This window comes from Seriola lalandi, unplaced genomic scaffold, assembly GCF_002814215.2.
Source record: "Seriola lalandi dorsalis isolate HSWRI2012SDOR001 ecotype SW California unplaced genomic scaffold, Sedor1 jcf7180002054606, whole genome shotgun sequence".
In the NCBI taxonomy this organism is placed as follows: Eukaryota; Metazoa; Chordata; class Actinopteri; order Carangiformes; family Carangidae; genus Seriola; species Seriola lalandi.
Window position 1 is genome coordinate 200,047 of NW_019525159.1, and position 16,598 is coordinate 216,644.

General features: G+C 38.5%; 3 protein-coding genes across 3 annotated transcripts; 2 read left to right on the forward strand and 1 right to left on the reverse strand.

Annotated features, from left to right (window-relative positions):
* The first annotated feature begins 874 nt into the window (after window positions 1-874).
* On the forward strand, window positions 875-7,022 carry cplx4a (complexin 4a). Its single transcript, XM_023419685.2, has 3 exons — window positions 875-1,204; window positions 3,384-3,471; window positions 5,892-7,022. The coding sequence occupies exons 1-3, from the start codon at window positions 1,041-1,043 to the stop codon at window positions 6,117-6,119; spliced, it is 480 nt and encodes a 159-aa protein (XP_023275453.1). The 5' UTR covers window positions 875-1,040; the 3' UTR covers window positions 6,120-7,022.
* A 3,329-nt stretch (window positions 7,023-10,351) lies between these two features.
* On the forward strand, window positions 10,352-12,794 carry rax (retina and anterior neural fold homeobox). The gene is made up of 3 exons (XM_023419684.2): window positions 10,352-10,706; window positions 11,016-11,251; window positions 12,126-12,794. Exons 1-3 carry the CDS (start codon window positions 10,445-10,447, stop codon window positions 12,555-12,557), a joined length of 930 nt encoding a protein of 309 aa, XP_023275452.1. The 5' UTR covers window positions 10,352-10,444; the 3' UTR covers window positions 12,558-12,794.
* A 1,488-nt stretch (window positions 12,795-14,282) lies between these two features.
* grp (gastrin-releasing peptide) lies at window positions 14,283-16,324 on the reverse strand. The gene is made up of 3 exons (XM_023419452.2): window positions 15,590-16,324; window positions 14,678-14,919; window positions 14,283-14,563 (listed from the first exon to the last, which is right to left on the reverse strand). Exons 1-3 carry the CDS (start codon window positions 15,741-15,743, stop codon window positions 14,510-14,512), a joined length of 450 nt encoding a protein of 149 aa, XP_023275220.1. The 5' UTR covers window positions 15,744-16,324; the 3' UTR covers window positions 14,283-14,509.
* Window positions 16,325-16,598: the final 274 nt, after the last annotated feature.

The following is a 16,598-nucleotide window of genomic DNA, read 5'->3' on the forward strand; positions in this document are numbered from 1 at the left end:
CACGAGTAACACAGAACATAAATTATATATAATACATTCTATAGCATGTATTACAGGTTCTTTCATATGAATGTGTAGATGTAGCAAGAGTTAATAGAGCACATGGTTATGGAGACCAGAGCTTCCTTCAATTTCTCACATGCTTTAAACCTATTTATCAATGCTGCAGCCCTGCAGACAGCAACAATAGGTGGAATTTTTTTTTAAATCATGCCTATCAGTGCCAAAGAGGCAAAACATATACATCCTTGCTCCTCCATGTGTTGTATTAGGTGATCGCAAAGTAAAAAAAATGATTTATATTTAGAATAACTTTAGATATTATTAAAAATATTCAATTGCAGATGAGCAATTGACAGCTCAAATATATGGAGATAATCTAGAAATCCTCCAATCTTGCAGATCTGATGGAGTGATATGGTATCTCCTCCCCACCTCACACCCTCCTGTCAATCTTCCTTCCACAGAACAATAGCACGGCATGAAGGACAGCGCCAGTGGAGATAAACAAGACTATAATCCCGCTCCTCTCTCTCTACTCTGCTTGGTCTCAGCAGTATAAGCTGCACACGGGCCAGCCCGTACTTTACTAATATGATTAAGCAACAGTGGGTGGAAGCAGCATATGTGTATAGTCACAAACCAAGGTCGCCCATCTTCCGGGACTATTTTTTCTTGTGAATAGTGCACATAGCTCTGTCAAAGAATGCACTATGTATCAAAATTAAGAAGGTAAAAACATTCACAAAGGTCTGCACGATTTAAAAATAGAGAGAAAACAGGCCATCTGCCTCTTAGTATAGTGGAGCAGGGAGGATTAAATCCAGATTATGGACGAGGCAAAACGCTGTGTGTGTAAGTGTGTGTGTACGTGTCTGTTGCCTGTCATCAGTGTGTCCTTGGCTCCATAGACAAGCAGCAGGTTAGCAAGAGAGCTACCACTGGATTTGACAGCTATAGGAAGCCAAAGCGGAGGGCACCATAAGGGGAGCAACATTATTTTCATCTCGAAAGAAGAGTAAACAGTCACATAACTCAAGATGGCTTTCTTGATCAAGAGCATGATTGGGAACCCCCTGTCAGGAATTGGTCTTGGTGGTGGAGGTGACAAAGAAGAGGAGGCCACCCCCTCAGATCCAGCCAAAGCAGCAGGGATGACACGAGAGGAGTATGAAGAGTACCAAAAACAGGTGGTGGAGGAGAAGTAAGTAGTGACACGGACATTATGAATTCATGCCATTGGTCCACGGAAAACAGTATGGCTGCAGAGTGTACAATCTGACCTTGACAAGCTGCTATCTACTTCATCTCTGTTTAATTTTCCCTGTTTGCAACCACATTTAACCATAATATTCACATCTGACCCTGACTAAATGTAAATGCCAATGAATTTATACTTTTCATATACATACAATGAGTTTTTGAAAGATGCGGTTGTTGCTGAAGGTCAAAGCATGGTGCCTCCAAAGAGGACCTTTGCTTCTTTTTCCAGAATTTTCTACATAATAATCCATTGAGGCTAAAGGTCGTGCATGGACCTGGATCAATAATCTCTCATAATCGTTCATCTGTTTTCTGCATCAAGAACAGTTATGGGTAACATTTTGAGGGACTTTATAGTTTAAAATACAATCTAATGTGCAGTTTTATTACATGGACGTTAGAGCAGTAAATGTTGCAGCATTTGGTTAAGGACGGTCTGTGGTGGTGCAGCAAAGGCAAACGATAAAAAGTCTGCACAATTATATTTATTTATTCACTTTATAAGCATCACTATTTCTTGGTGCACATCAACAGACAACTTCTCCTCACCTCTGAAACACATCTGTTTTTGAAAAGCGTTTTAATATCACTTTAATTTACTTACGGAATATCTATTGTATTTATTGTAACAGACTGGTATGAGCAGCAGGTAGCTTGGATTTATTCACCACCATGTTGTTGCCCACCGATGCTATGGTCAGTTTGTCTGATCCAGTTCTTTTGACTAAAGCAGATATTTCAGTAATAAAATGTGCGACAATCTGATTAATGCATCCTGAATTGCATTTGAAGAGATAGTGTAAACTGTGTATATTTGACAAATATAAAGGTGGACTTCAGTGAAAGTAGATTTTGCTGCATCAGATCCAGTCAGTCTGTATTACATAACAAGATTAATCCACCCTCTCTACTCTCGTGTTTTGGGAATTAATTCATTGTTTAAAAAATGACAACATTCTCCATAACTGTAGATTTCTCACAGTGTATTCAAATAACTCTTGATGCAGACAACTTGATGGAAAGACCATGAAATACTATTAAACTTGGAAAATATCTGTAAAACCTGTCTGGCAAGAAAAGCGTAGTTTGTTGATGGTTTGTTAGAAACTGTCCACTGTGTTTACATTTCAAGTTGCAGCATCTTGGCTTGATTTCAAATCTGCTTGACTCAGTCTGGCCTAATAATCCCCATCTTTAATTGGCTGAGGGAAAGCACATGAATCTCGCCTTGAAAATACATGAATACACGGAGTGCAGGGTGTCTACAACAAATGGTCTAAAGCATAATTCAAAGATACAAACACTTATTTAATAATGAAATAATCAAGAAACATGTTAAAATAATGTTTTCTGATGGTTTTAAATGTTGCAAACTTTTTATCTTTTATGAGAGGATCACCAACAGCGGCATACCTGAAATTAAACATCACTGAGGCCAAAACATTCAATGACATACACTACACTACAGATTGCATGTCTGAGGAATACAAAACTGCAAAGTAACCCAGTGAAAAATCTAATTGAAAAAAGTGTTGGTAAATATTTTACTGCATTAAGACGATATCAACTATTTAATGCCGTTTACATAAGAATCTCTTGAAACCAACTATAACAAGAAAACTATTAAACTATTAAACTTCAGCATGGACGCTCAAAATACAGTTTTAATGTAAATAATAGTTGATGGATTAAAGCCACTGCAATATACTACACTAATGGTAACAAAACTTTATTGAGAACATATTGAGACCATAGATTTGATTAACTGCTTTAATGACGTTCAGGTGAACTGAACCAAAGTTGGGGATATCGTGATGATCTGAACTAGCTCTCTGTTGTTTATCTGATCAGGCTGATGTCTGTTCACATCAGGCTGGGTGAAGATACAGTAAAAGCTTTTTGTTATATGAAAATCATGATGCTGAAAATGTCATTCTGAACCAATGATGCACTGATGACAAACAAAGGTCAAGGTTGTAAAATCCCACCTTTCTTGCAGCTTTTCCCTTTGTATGCTCCAGAGAAGAGATTAACAGAGTTTTTACTTTAACCGGTACAGGATGTTTTTGTGACCAACAATAACAGTCACTTTACTAATAAAATTTTTATGTCTATCTCAGGATGGAGAGAGATGCAGATTTCTTACACAAGAAGGCAGAGAGGGCGACACTCAGGGTCTGCCTCAGAGATAAATACAGACTGCCAAAGGTAAGCACCTGAGGGTTTATAGCCCTACAGCTGTGGTGAAACTCATATTTCAAAATCTGATTTAATACTATACTTAAATACATTCCCCTCACAAGCAACACAAACGCAAAATGGTTGACGACAAGCAAGCAGTCTATAAAAAAATATATGAATGCTTTATAACACATTATAATGTAATTGTAAACAGATATTAGGATATCTATTACTATTTATTAATGTACAGTTTAACAGTGGTTCACTATATTGTCCTGTACTGGATGTTTATAGACCAGCCTCCACTTAGAGTTGTTGATAAATACATAAATAAACACTTATATCTGCTTACAGCTACATTTTAGTGTCCTCTACACCCTTATTACACATTTATATACTGCTTATAAATACTAAATAGGCAGTGTTAAAGTTAACCATTTCCCACTGGAGCAATTTTCATATTTTTCATTACATTACATTCACCTTTTCTTAGTATTTTAATGCGGACTGGTAAAAAATAACAGACCTTTCTTATTAAATGGCTTTAAGTCAAATAGCTGTTTCATGGTTAGTTGAAGTTGCCTTTATCTAACAGCACCACTTGGCAGCTGCTGCCTGGACAACAGGAGGTGGAAGCCATGCCAGTAGATTAGTGACAAAGACGTTCGACCAACGTCCTGGAGACGTTAGCCTATGAGTCCCATATTGCATCTTGAGTCTTACAAAGCCAAATGCCACTGAGCAGGTCCCCCAGGCTCATTAGGGAGCAACAGGCAGTGTGAACTGGCTTTAAGGAAGAACAACATCTACTTTAGTGGATGTAAACTGAGAGAAAAGGGACTCTTCAAGAAAAAAAAGCTGTAATGGAAGGAGCACAAAAGGTATGTTGGGATTTTATTTAAGACTTTTAAATACCGGTATAGAGCCTTCTAATCCTTATACATTAACTTAGTGCTGAAGCCTTGCTTTTAATGAACTGTGTGTTTTTATGGCAAAAGATCAAAATCAATCTAAAACATGTTTTCGAATACCAATATTTTTGCAACCACACCATGATTTTATGATTTTTATTCATCTGAATGCAGTGATGACCTTGGCTGCTGGAGGCATTTCTAATAGTCTCCCACGATATATCTTCTATTGTTCATTTTCTGTTTTAAACAATGGCTACATTTCTTTTCGATGATTGTCTTTTAAATTGAAACCACACATATATGCTGAAGACAATGGCAGGTGGCTACATGTATAAATCTAATTATTCTCCTTAAATGATGTTTACATTGCAAGTCAGTGTGAAAAGACCAAATGACAAAAGCCAAAGTGTCTTCATTAGAGCTGAAATATGCATTTTAAATGGATTTTCACCATCACAACAATAAGACACCTAAAGGCATCCTGTTCTGTTGATTCTTTTCACGGGTGGGGGTTGGGAACACACATAAAATGCTATCAAGTGTATATATATATATATATTTCATGGCACAAGTGAACAGTATAACTGGAAACAGGGAGTTGGTGCCGTTTGTCTAATGGAATTAGGGTCTCGTGCGACAATATAGTAGTTATCTTTAGACTATCGTTGGGATTCAAAGAGGAAAGGCTAAGGCAGGTCCGAGATAATCCCACAGATTGAAGTTTAAAGTAGTCACAGTGCAGTGCCTATTGCATGACTATTCCAGATATTAAGTGATTAGATTTAGTTTGTTGAAAGGCTTTAAATTTAGCATTTCTGTGATGCAACACCACATAAGTGCAGAGATAATAAAGTCAAAGGAGGCTCAAGTCTGCTTCACAAAAATGTAGAAAACACAGACAGCAGAATATCCTCGAGTGCAGTCACTTGAGTTTGGATTAAGACGGATCCTAGAGTTCATCTATTTGTTTTTTTGGCTTACTTGCCTCATTGCTTGTTTAAATTTGAATTAGAACGCAGACCATTTTAAAGTTTTGAGCGTGATATGTCCTGTGATAAACCAAGGCCGATATGTGCAGTGTTTGTCAGATATGAGTGTGGCAGTGGAACCAGGAATGTTTTGGAAACCAGGCAGCCATGGCAGAAAGTTAATCCTGTAAAAAGCCTTTAAGTCAGCCTGCAGGCGGTTGTTTACTTCTGCAAATAATAATTCAATACGATAAATATATAGGCCATATAGCCTAGTTTTTGTTACCACCAGGGAAAACAATCATCTCTGGTCCTTTACCAGTTCCAGTACAACACCAGAGGAAGCAGAAAACATTAAAAGTCCTACATGGTTCGCTAAAAGAGAGATTTCACGTATTTCTAAAATATAAAAAGATAAAACTAATTAAGAAAAAGATTGTTTCATATTGCATTTGCATTTATGTTTCTGTGTTTGGTGTGATGAAGAAGAGTTGTTGTGGTACTGCATAGGTATAGCAACAGATGCTTCCTGACCTTGTTTTCTGCCTGATGTTGTCGTCTGCAGAGCGAGCAGGATGAGAACATGATTGAGATGGCCGGGGACGACGTGGACGTGCCCGAGGAGCTGCTCAAGATGGTAGACGAGGACGCCACGGAGGAGGAGGGCAAAGACTCCCTCATGGGCCAGATTCAAAACTTGCAGAACATGGACATGGACCAGCTGAAGGAGAAGGCCTCGGCCACTGTCACTGAGCTGAAGAGCAAAGCAGAGGAGAAATGCTCCGTCATGTGAAGAAGGCATGTGATGAGGAAGAAAAAAGGGAGAAGAGAGTAAGACAAGAAAAATGAATTTCAACACTTTCTGGGAATCTACAGACCAAGCTGTGTTAAAAAGTCTGGGATTCAGTCACACTGTAAAACGCCTACAAAGCATTCACATCTATTATAAGCACTAAAAAAGGCTAATCACCTTCCTGAAATAAAAAAAAATATGCCTGGCCACACCATGGTGTTGTACTGTTACTGTTACCAATCTGCATCGATTTTAAAAGATTTTAAATCAAGTCCAAGGCGCCCCATCCCTACCCCATTATTGTTTTAGATAAATAATGTAGAAAATATATTTTCCCTGAACATTCCCAGCAAAGTATTTCTTTTCAAATCTTTTTCGTATCTTCACAGGCCACACTACATTTCAAAAATGCTGATTATTGGTGGTATAATGATCACTTTTTCCGTTTGCTGTAAGATTAGACAGTTCAGTCACTGTTTTTCAGTCAAATAAATAACAATATACCCAGACTTGCTTATAAAAAAGAAAACCTTATTTACGTCCAAATCCAATCCTGAGTATTTCAACGTTCCTTTTGGTTTGTTGGTTATTCTAGATTTTTTTTTGTATGTGGTGTTTGAATTAATTATGATATTTAGATTTTTTTTCTTTCAGTGTTATTACGAGTCTTGACATGTCGATTTACTGTTACTTCTCCACATACACAGTTAAGCAGTTCAGTAAGCCTGAAACATTTGCAGAGACATTTGCAGATTTGCACAAATCATCATTTTAAAATACTGAATGATTTATTCCATACAAATGAAAACAATGTACATAAACACAGATGAAATATATGGAGGTACTTCAAACTGAGAAAACAAATGTATTGTTCAAATAAAGATGTATATTGAATACATGAAATATGTCTGTTCATGCTGTGATGCTGGAAAGCCTCTTCCTACACAAATAATTTATTAACGTGTCAGCCTAAGTGTTCAAACTTCATGTCTTTACTGTCTTTATGTATGAATCAGGTACTATTAGTTGAATGATCAATAATTTTGGAAAAGACAACTTGTTATGCTTATTAACTGTGATGTTGCTGCATGGGGATTGATGGATTTCTCACTTGAATTGCTGGATGTTTTTCTTTTAAATGGTCAGCCATCGAGAAATTCTACTGCCCAGCCATTAAAAATAAATGCTTAACCAACTATGATTAATCCCATCTACCTGAATCACAGCTAATGCAGTGACTAAAGAAATGGTTCTTAATTTAATTGGGCATTATCCAAACACTTGTTAGGGATGATTAGGCAGAATGAGGGGGAGGAAGGAACGAACCCTCAACATTTAGAGTTTCACATGAACCCAAGTTAAAACGGCTGTGGATTTGTAAAGTCTGGAGATTACCATCTAATAGGATCAACATAGCCAAGGTTGTCAGCCTGTGCCCTCTCTCTCTCTCTCTCTCTCTCTCTCTCTCTCTCTCTCTCTCTCTCTCTCTCTCTCTCTCTCTGAAAGAGGATATCAGAGGACACGTTGAAATATTTAGCTAAAACTAATTAGCCACATATAATGCGTCAAAATAGAAAATTAGCTAAAAATATAGTGAATCAATAACCGAAATTATTGACAGTTGAAATATCAATGTTGTTGATATACTAATTATCAGCAGTGTTACAGACACACCTGTCCACATACTTCTGGTCAGGTTATAAACTTACACTTTATAAAGAGTTAAGTCTATGATAAATCATACAGGCTGACCAAATGTTTTGTATAATGTTTTGTAGTGCAGTAAACCGTACCATATTTGCCTCTCAGTAGTAGTAGTATAAAACTGCATATAATGGAAATACTCAAGTAAAGTACAAGGACAAAATTGTACTTAAATACTTGACTGAATGGACTCAGTTCCTCTCTGACACTGGCTTCTTATCATATTTTAGATAATATGGCCGAGCTTTCAACATTATGGCAACAGTTTTCTGGAAAATCTCTTCCTGTTTCTTCATGATAAAGTGGTGTGGACAGAGCCACGACCTCAGCATGCAACACCTTTGGGATGAACTGGAATGATGACTGCGAGCCAGGCCCTATCGCTTAACGTCAGTGCCCAACATCATTGATGCTCTTGTGTTGGAACCCGGCCCTGAATAATGAAGGCTGCTGTGGTTGGCAATAATTGCATATATGGGTGTCCTGTCTTTGGGTATAGGATTTGGGGTTTGGCCACATTGTGTAAGTAACTTTAAAAAAAAAAAAAATAGAGAGACCTTTTGGGAAATATACATTTTTGCTTTCTTTGCAAAGCATTTAGATGAAATGATCCATACCACTCTCATATCTGTGTGCTGAATATGAAAGCAGAAACAGCTCTTTGTTGGTAAGAAAATTCACTTACCAGGACTAATTAACATGTTTGTTTGTTAACTTGTTTGTTGTAGGCCTATCTGTACAAAAGCCATCCTGTGTCCAGACGAGACGTAATCCAGCATGTAACTGCTCAGAAGAGTAACAGATTGGCATTTTACACTTCGGTTTATGAAGTGACTAAACAAATGAGATATAATGTTTTAAAATGATGAGTTGGAGAGGTGGATTTTTGTACCATTGGACTGGGCCAAGTTAAGATAAGTGGCTATAGGAGTGCTATCAATCTTCTCATCTAACACTCAGCAAGGCAGCAAAAAAGCATAATTCCCATAATGCTGATGATTCGGTTCAGTTTCAGTCTCAAATTTCAAATAATCTGAACATTTTAGTTTCAACTTTTTTTGGTGTTAATTGGATTAAAGACAATTTGTTGACAGGTTGGAGGATCAGATGATTCCCACTGAGGGAAATAGACGAGCTTTCATCTGGATTTGGAAATACATTTGCAAGGTTTTTAGGACTGAGAGAGAATTCTTTTCAAATGGGGTATGATTTGCATTATTTTACCACACACACTTTTTCTCTCCTCACTGTCTCGTCATTATTGGGGTCGTGAACACTGGAGGTTATTATACTGATGCAGAAGCTTTGTTCAGCCTGTGCACATGCAACTTTGAGGCTAACTGGCAGCTGAGCGTTGAGATAATGAAACTGAATGTTCAGCTATTTAAACAGGGCAAAAAATGTTTTAACAATGGAATTGAATCAATTCAATTAAACTTTTCCAACACTATACACATCTTAAAAACCTATTATCATGCTCTGTATGTGTGCCATAAACATCATCACAGCCGGCACCCAAAAACACAAGGGAGAATCTTTAAAAAGTTTTGTTGTATGAATAAACCTTTACATATACTTGCGCCACAACTTTTTGCTGTTAATTAAAACAGAGCTCAGTTAGCATCTCTCAGGGTGCCCCTCCTCTCTCTGGCAAACAAAGGATAAGGTCACCTTCGGTGATTAGGAAAAGCTAAATAGTTTTAAGGGTTTTAACTCTTTTGAGTAAAATAATGTAATCCCCTTAAGAAGGATTACCACACTGCTGTCAATCTTTGTTTGCTGTTAAGTGGTTATAGTTATTGTTTGAGCTTTGTTGCCCTATTTGACTCAACACCTGTAGGAACTGGTTAAAGAAACTCTGCTCAGAGTTTAAGTCTTACGAATCATTAGCACACACTTTAAATGAATCTAATTAGCCTATTAAAGTATTTCAGTTACTTTTATTCAACATGTGTCAAGAGGTGCAATATTTTGCCTTTAGGTCAATAAAACAAATAATTCTTCAACTAAATCAAATGTCTATTCATTTTGGCGACAATATCTTGACGCTTTGATTAAATACTAAGCTCTCATCTTGCAATCCATGTCCTGACCAGAAATCTTGTAATTATGATTTTGTTGTACCTTAATCTGTTTGCCTAATCTTCCTCTCTTTTTTCCAGACTGACATGAACATGACATCTGGAGGAGTGGAAAGATGGTTTTAAGATTTATGTAAGAAGGTTTAGAGCCAGCACTGACTGATGCACTTGAGATGGGGAGGAGTTAGGGAGGGTGTGGAGGCTGGTGGTGGTAGTGCCTGCCCGGGCGCACAGTTACCCCTAAATCCAGCAGGGCCAAATCCAACAGGACGTCCTCTCTCTGACGTGCAGCGGGGATGCCGTATGAGCAGAGGGAGGGTGGGGGGTCGTACAGCAGGCACTACTTTAAAAGCCCCCTCTGAAGATGCTCTCAAACCACTGAGCAAGCGGTCTTACTGCTGGCGTGTATCTTGTGCGCATGGTTACCATCATCCCTCATAGTTTGAATTTTACAACTTTTCCAAACACAGGAGACGCGATAAATTTGGGAAGAAGTCGGACTGCGTGTAATTTTGACCATCTTTTGGACTGGACCGACCAATGTGGCTTCTTGGATCACCCTCCCAAGTCATGATGATGGATGAGCGCATGTCTCCCTCCGCACGCTCCGTCCAGAGCCCCGGGAACAACCCGTCCACAGTCCACAGCATAGAGGCGATCCTGGGTTTTAAAGAGGACACCATCTTCCATAAATCAGCCTCCTACAGCATGACGGAAAAAGTTCTGGTCAAAGATGCTGAGCGCAACGGGAATGTAATTGTGACTCCAATGAAGAAAAGTCATTACTCTGAAAGTTTTGACAGTAAGTGGATTCAGTTTTCTCCAAGTGTCAGGGTCAAGTGAGGTTATTTTAAGTTTTTAAAGTTTTTAAACTTTATATGATCAAACACTTTTACCTACTATTTCTCAAGAAAATCGTTTTCTGGAGTCAGATGTTGCGGCCATGAAACTATCTTAGAATTAAGAAATAAATAAGTAACAGTGAAAAAAGTAGAGCTGGTTTAACTAAAACCAGCAGAACTTGATTTAAGTCAGGGTTAATTTAAACTTGGACAACTCTCAAGCATTTCCGGATTTCTGCCTCGGTCCTCACACTGTCCTTCCTCCGCAGGTGTGTGTTGCGCCAGCAGCACCGCTGAAGCTTCGGTGTGCCCGGACTCCCCGGACAGAGACGGCAAACTGTCCGACGACGAAAACCCAAAGAAGAAACACCGTCGGAACCGAACCACGTTCACCACCTTCCAGCTCCACGAACTGGAACGAGCTTTCGAGAAGTCCCATTACCCGGACGTGTACAGCAGGGAGGAGCTGGCGCTGAAAGTCAACCTGCCGGAGGTCCGAGTGCAGGTATGTCCCACACACTAGACCACTTCTTTTTTTTTCTTCATTGTGCAGACGCCTTTATTCGGCCTGTAGGCCTGCAGACATCAACGATGGCTGCTGACCAATAATAATGATTTTGTGGCCAAAACACAAAAAAACATCTGTAACAGTTTCAATAAATACAAAAACAGATGTTCTCAAAAAAATTATTTCCAATGAGAAATTGAGAAACGTTTTGTAACATATTAATTTGATCAGCTCATATTAATTTGATTTGTCAAAAATATTAAAAATATTAAATAATTTTCTTTCTTATGGGCCATTATTTACATTTTGTATTTCCCCTGTGACTTTTATATCAGTAAAACTATAACTGTTGGGGGAATTGGTGCAGGAGGGGAAAATACCATTTCATTTCTTATTTGTTCGAATTTGAACACGGAAAAAGATTTGAAATGTAGTTACAAAATGTTTACTTTGCTTAAGCAAAAGAGAAATTTGGCTTTTATCTCAGGTTCATCATTGAAAGAAATTTGAAACTAAATGAGAAGTTCAATCAATTTCTTAAAATAGCCTATGTTTGTAACAATCTCTCATTGGTGATTATAGCATTACAATGTGATGCAAAGTGCTTATTTTAATATCTGAAATCTTCACTCTCATTCTAGACATTTCTAAATGTTTAAATACTTCAACACACTATTATATTTTACGTGATACATTTAGAAAGTCTGCAGGTTTTATACTTTATATATGTTTGCTCTCTGTTCCTCTGTCTATTGAGTGTGAATGTTGACATGGGTGGCGAGCTGCAGCATGCAGCTGCCCTCACGGGGATAAATAAAGTTGCACTGAGTTGAAGTGAATTGAAAATTAAGATCCTCCTTTTTCTTTTCAGGTGTGGTTTCAAAACCGACGGGCCAAGTGGCGTCGGCAGGAGAAGCTGGAGGTGAGTTCCATCAAGCTCCAGGACACCTCTTCTCTGCTCTCCTTCAGCCGCTCTCCCACCAGCTCTCTGCAGCTGGACCCCTGGCTCTCCACTCCGATCACCACCTCCACCTCCCTGCAGTCCCTCCCGGGCTTCATCGGTGGCTCGCAGGGCCTCCCGGGCACTTACACCCCTTCTCCTCCCCCGTCCATGCCTTCTTCCTTGCCGGCGTCCTTCCTCAACTCCCCAGCCCTGGGACACAGCCCTCATCTACCCCACATCGGCTCCATGTGCCCCCCACCTCCGGCATACCAGTGCTCTGCAGATCCAAGGAACTCCAGTATTGCCTCACTGAGGATGAAGGCTAAGGAACACATTCAGTCTATTGGGAAGACGTGGTGATCTCTGAGTTGAGGTCAAACAGACATCAAGAACCAGAATGCATCTGTTGCATCTTTTTGAAAAACTGACATCATCCTCTTGAGGATGGGATTGCATTATTTTGGAAGTTTTAAAAAAGGTGACAAGTGCAGGTGACATCCAGGACTAGAGATGTCCTCATCACTTGGACATGACCTTATGAAAAGCATTGACACTAACTGTGAAACTACTGTAAAATACAGAACTACTGATGAGTCATAGTTTTCTTGTGTTTTTCCTCTTCTTTTAATCTTCTCTGCAAACTTTGACTGTAAAGATTTATGTTCATTCAGACCAGTGTTATGTTGCCAATATAACAAAGACAGACCCAATTTCTACCCATCAGTATGTATTTATTCCACTGTTGTAAATGGAGTACTCCTCATTTTGATTTTGGACCCAAGTTCTTGGTTTTCACTATAAAAGATTTATCGAATGTGAATATTTTCTCTATACAATAAACTTTATATGTAAAATCAACAAAGAAAATAATGACTAATCAAGTTTCCCAGAATATGTGCCACTTTTGAGACATGCAGATTGGTCAATTGTCTGGAATGGCTGATAAACAAGGAAATATACAGTAGATTAGCATTTATGAGCTGGAGCTGTTCTACCAATCACATTTATGTAAAAAAAAAGTACAGCAACATTATCACATTGTAGACAGAAGGTACAGTAGATGGAAATTCAGCAGACTTAAATGTGGAGAATTCTGAATATAGCACCCCTTAGTGGTGGATGACTATCAGGCTGGGGAAAAGTATTCATAAAGACAAATAAAACAAATTCCACATTAAATGCAAAGCACGTGATGCAAAGAAGCCTGTCGAAGTTTTCAGTTTTGAAAGAGATATTTTTTGCATTTTTTGTCTAAAGCCCTGCTGCAGATTTTTATGTATCGCGTTTTCATGACTGACTGAGGTGTTATGGGCTCAAACAGGTCCATCCAGCCAACTGTAAATCGGACTGCGGATTAAAAAAAAAAAAAAAAAAAATCAGAATCTTTACAGTACAAAATTGCATACCAACTTACCGTTTACCATTTAATTTAAAGCAGCGTTAACAAACATAGAGGATGTGTCCCAGAACTCGCTCTCTCTGTTTTAGGGAATGAGTTTGTCAACCCACTTATTCATCCTCATTAACTCCTGTAAACTTTATCCCATTCGCTCCTGGGATTAGACTCATAATGATGGGGTGAAAGTGGCTTGTACCTCTATTGTTTGCCAATCATCCGTGACAAATGAGGGAAGAGAAAGCTGTCCTTTGGCTTTAAGGGAAAGATGTGTGTTACCAAACTGTTTCAATTAGCATTTCCTATTGTCTACAACCCCTGAGGGCTAATAATAGCCCCCATCATCATCTATCCTACTGTCCTAAATACACACTGGAGTTTGTGTATCTGGGATGTGTGTGTCGTAGTGTGTGTGTTTCTTCCCTCTGAAGAGAAAAAGCAGCATCAGAGCTAATTGAATTGACCATAGACTTATTTTCGTGATCTGTAATTATGATCATGTTAACCCTTCCTATGATGCTCAAAATGTTACACGGAAACTAGATGCTCTTAAAACGAACATTTTGCGCCATCTGGTGGTGTAAACAAGAGCATGACATACATTCAGACAACAACCGTGACTGTGACCTGTGATACCTATAACAGACCACTTAACAAAATGGTGTGCAAAGCAGGCTCAGACATCAAAATGCAGTTATCACAAATTTTATTAAATTTAAATTAAATTTATTCAGATTTTCAGCTTATGTAACATAAAGTGCATGACATACATATTAGAAATTTGAAATTACTGATAAAATAAACTTCTATTGGTTTTCCAGTGTTTTCTTACAGCAGAAAAACTTTTCATTTTGGCTATGTGATTACAGGGCACATGTTTAGTAGATAATGATGACTGTTTTTGAAACAGAATCCTTCAGGTGGAGTCATTGCCTTGCAGTTTCAAAGCCAGAAGAAGAAGCTCTGACATCTATAACGCAGTGAAGAAATGGAGAAATACACGTAACCATAACATATTATTTCCAAAACACTTGAAGGATCACTAATAGACACATAGATAAGGCGGTAAAATCCACAGACTGACCTCTCTGAGATATTTGTCTCTGTCCTCTTCTCTCCAGCCGCCGCGCACTCGAAGCAGCCTGTCTACAGTTTGTGCCTTCATCTGTTTTAGGTTGTTTTGTTGCACCAGAGCCTCCATCAGTCGCTCGTATCGGTCCAGCCCTGTGACCCCAGCTGTTTCTGGGGGTGTGAGGTAGTCACTGTCAGGGTTTGTCTCCTGCAGTGCAGGCAGGCTCTCGATGCTCTTCTTTCCCATCAAATGACCTGGGAAGTTGGACAGAGATGCATGAAGATTGATCTGTATGTGGTCAATCACACTGATTAACTACGTTTCGGTTAACCAACATTATCACGGCCATTATCTGAAATTATACTGTAATTATAGTTCTCATTTACACCACATTTCAAGGCTGGATGGTTGGAAAACTGTCTAATGCAGTTTACTCAGTAGCCTATATGCTTCCCATCAAAGAGCTTTCATGTCTAAAAGAGGTCACATTTGCTTAATTTAATTTAACTCAATATTCAGTAATTTAATTATTTTTCTTTCAATGACCAGTCCGGCATAAGCTGAGAAAAAAAATACATGTCTATTAGATAAACAGGGGTTATGAGAACTAACACACAGGGCATGAAGATCAATACATTATTTTTATTGTCATTATTATTCATTTTAAATACATTTATAATGCACAAAATTATTAGTGTGCAAATATTTACTCAAAAGAGCAACAGTCTTGTAAAGCCTACAGAATTTGCCTTTTAGTGTTGAGGCTAAAATATTTCTGATCCACTTTTGATGCAAAATATGAAATGATTTGCTTTAAATATTATCACTTATCATGGTGCATATTTCTAATTAAATCAGATCAACGAAGTATAATTTTAAGTAAATCAATGTATCTCATTATCTTATGTGAAATGTTTCTCTTACCTACTGCCCAGTGGTTGCCGCGTGGGTACATTTTTCCAACAGCTGCTGCCGGACTCTCTGAGCAGTGCATCATACAGGGTATTGTAGCCAGAATAATAAAAACTGGCCACACTGGTCTGCAAGTCCATGAATAGCACAAGCACACTCCGCCCATGTTATCAGAGAAAATGTCTGATCTAAACAACGTTATATTAACCCTTACTTGCAGTCGATCAGCTTCACTTAACTTTAGAAAATCTCCACCATAGTCGACTTTTTTCTTTTATTTGTGTGAACCGGCACCGCAGAGGGCGAGAAAAACGAAGGCGTCCAGCTGAGGACTTGTTGAAGTTACACTCCCGATGACGCCTCTGATAGAAACGGCTAATGAGGAAAGTTAAGTGCCCCTCCTGATACAGTTGTACGTCAGCGGGTGTTTTTAAAAGTACCACGGTGCCGGTATCAGGATGAGAAAGTGATGATGACAAATGATCATCTATAGCCTATAATTATTAATGCGCGCTATTGTTTGTCAAGAGATTGTAGGGTGACTGCAGGAGGTGCCAACGTCATTTCACCATGATGGACGGGACTCGTGAGTAATTGCTTCCGCCTCAACGAGCATAATGGGGAAACGCAGTGGTGGAAGAAGTATTCCGATAATTTACTCAAGAGAAATTAGTCCCACTACATGTATTTCCTGTGGAATGTAGAAAAGTACTAAAAGGTATTGATCATCTAAAATGGCACCTTTCAGTGTTATTGTATACAGCCACCTGTTATTTCTAAGGCATTAACATTTTAGCAGCACACTAATGTTGAAGCCGGTTGAAGTGGACATTTTAACAATTTATAAACCGAAGAAATTGATGTAACTAAAGCTGTAAGATAAATGTAGGAAAGTAAAAAAGTTAAATATTTCATTCTGTGGAGAGGTAAGTGCATAAAATGTTGTACCTAAAAAAATACTTAGACTCCAAATCGATACTGCAGAGCCAGATTCTACACTTTGTTCCTTGTCCAAACCAAA

Coding starts and splice junctions, on each gene's coding strand:
- rax (XM_023419684.2), top strand. CDS start 10,445: ATGTGGCTTCTTGGATCACCCTCCCAAGTCATGATGATGGATGAGCGC. Junction 10,707..11,015: donor TTACTCTGAAAGTTTTGACA/GTAAGTGGATTC, acceptor CTTCCTCCGCAG/GTGTGTGTTGCGCCAGCAGC. Junction 11,252..12,125: donor TGCCGGAGGTCCGAGTGCAG/GTATGTCCCACA, acceptor TTTTCTTTTCAG/GTGTGGTTTCAAAACCGACG.
- grp (XM_023419452.2), bottom strand. CDS start 15,743: ATGGGCGGAGTGTGCTTGTGCTATTCATGGACTTGCAGACCAGTGTGG. Junction 14,920..15,589: donor CGGCAACCACTGGGCAGTAG/GTAAGAGAAACA, acceptor CCAACTTCCCAG/GTCATTTGATGGGAAAGAAG. Junction 14,564..14,677: donor GAGACAAATATCTCAGAGAG/GTCAGTCTGTGG, acceptor ACTGCGTTATAG/ATGTCAGAGCTTCTTCTTCT.
- cplx4a (XM_023419685.2), top strand. CDS start 1,041: ATGGCTTTCTTGATCAAGAGCATGATTGGGAACCCCCTGTCAGGAATT. Junction 1,205..3,383: donor AAACAGGTGGTGGAGGAGAA/GTAAGTAGTGAC, acceptor TGTCTATCTCAG/GATGGAGAGAGATGCAGATT. Junction 3,472..5,891: donor ATAAATACAGACTGCCAAAG/GTAAGCACCTGA, acceptor TGTCGTCTGCAG/AGCGAGCAGGATGAGAACAT.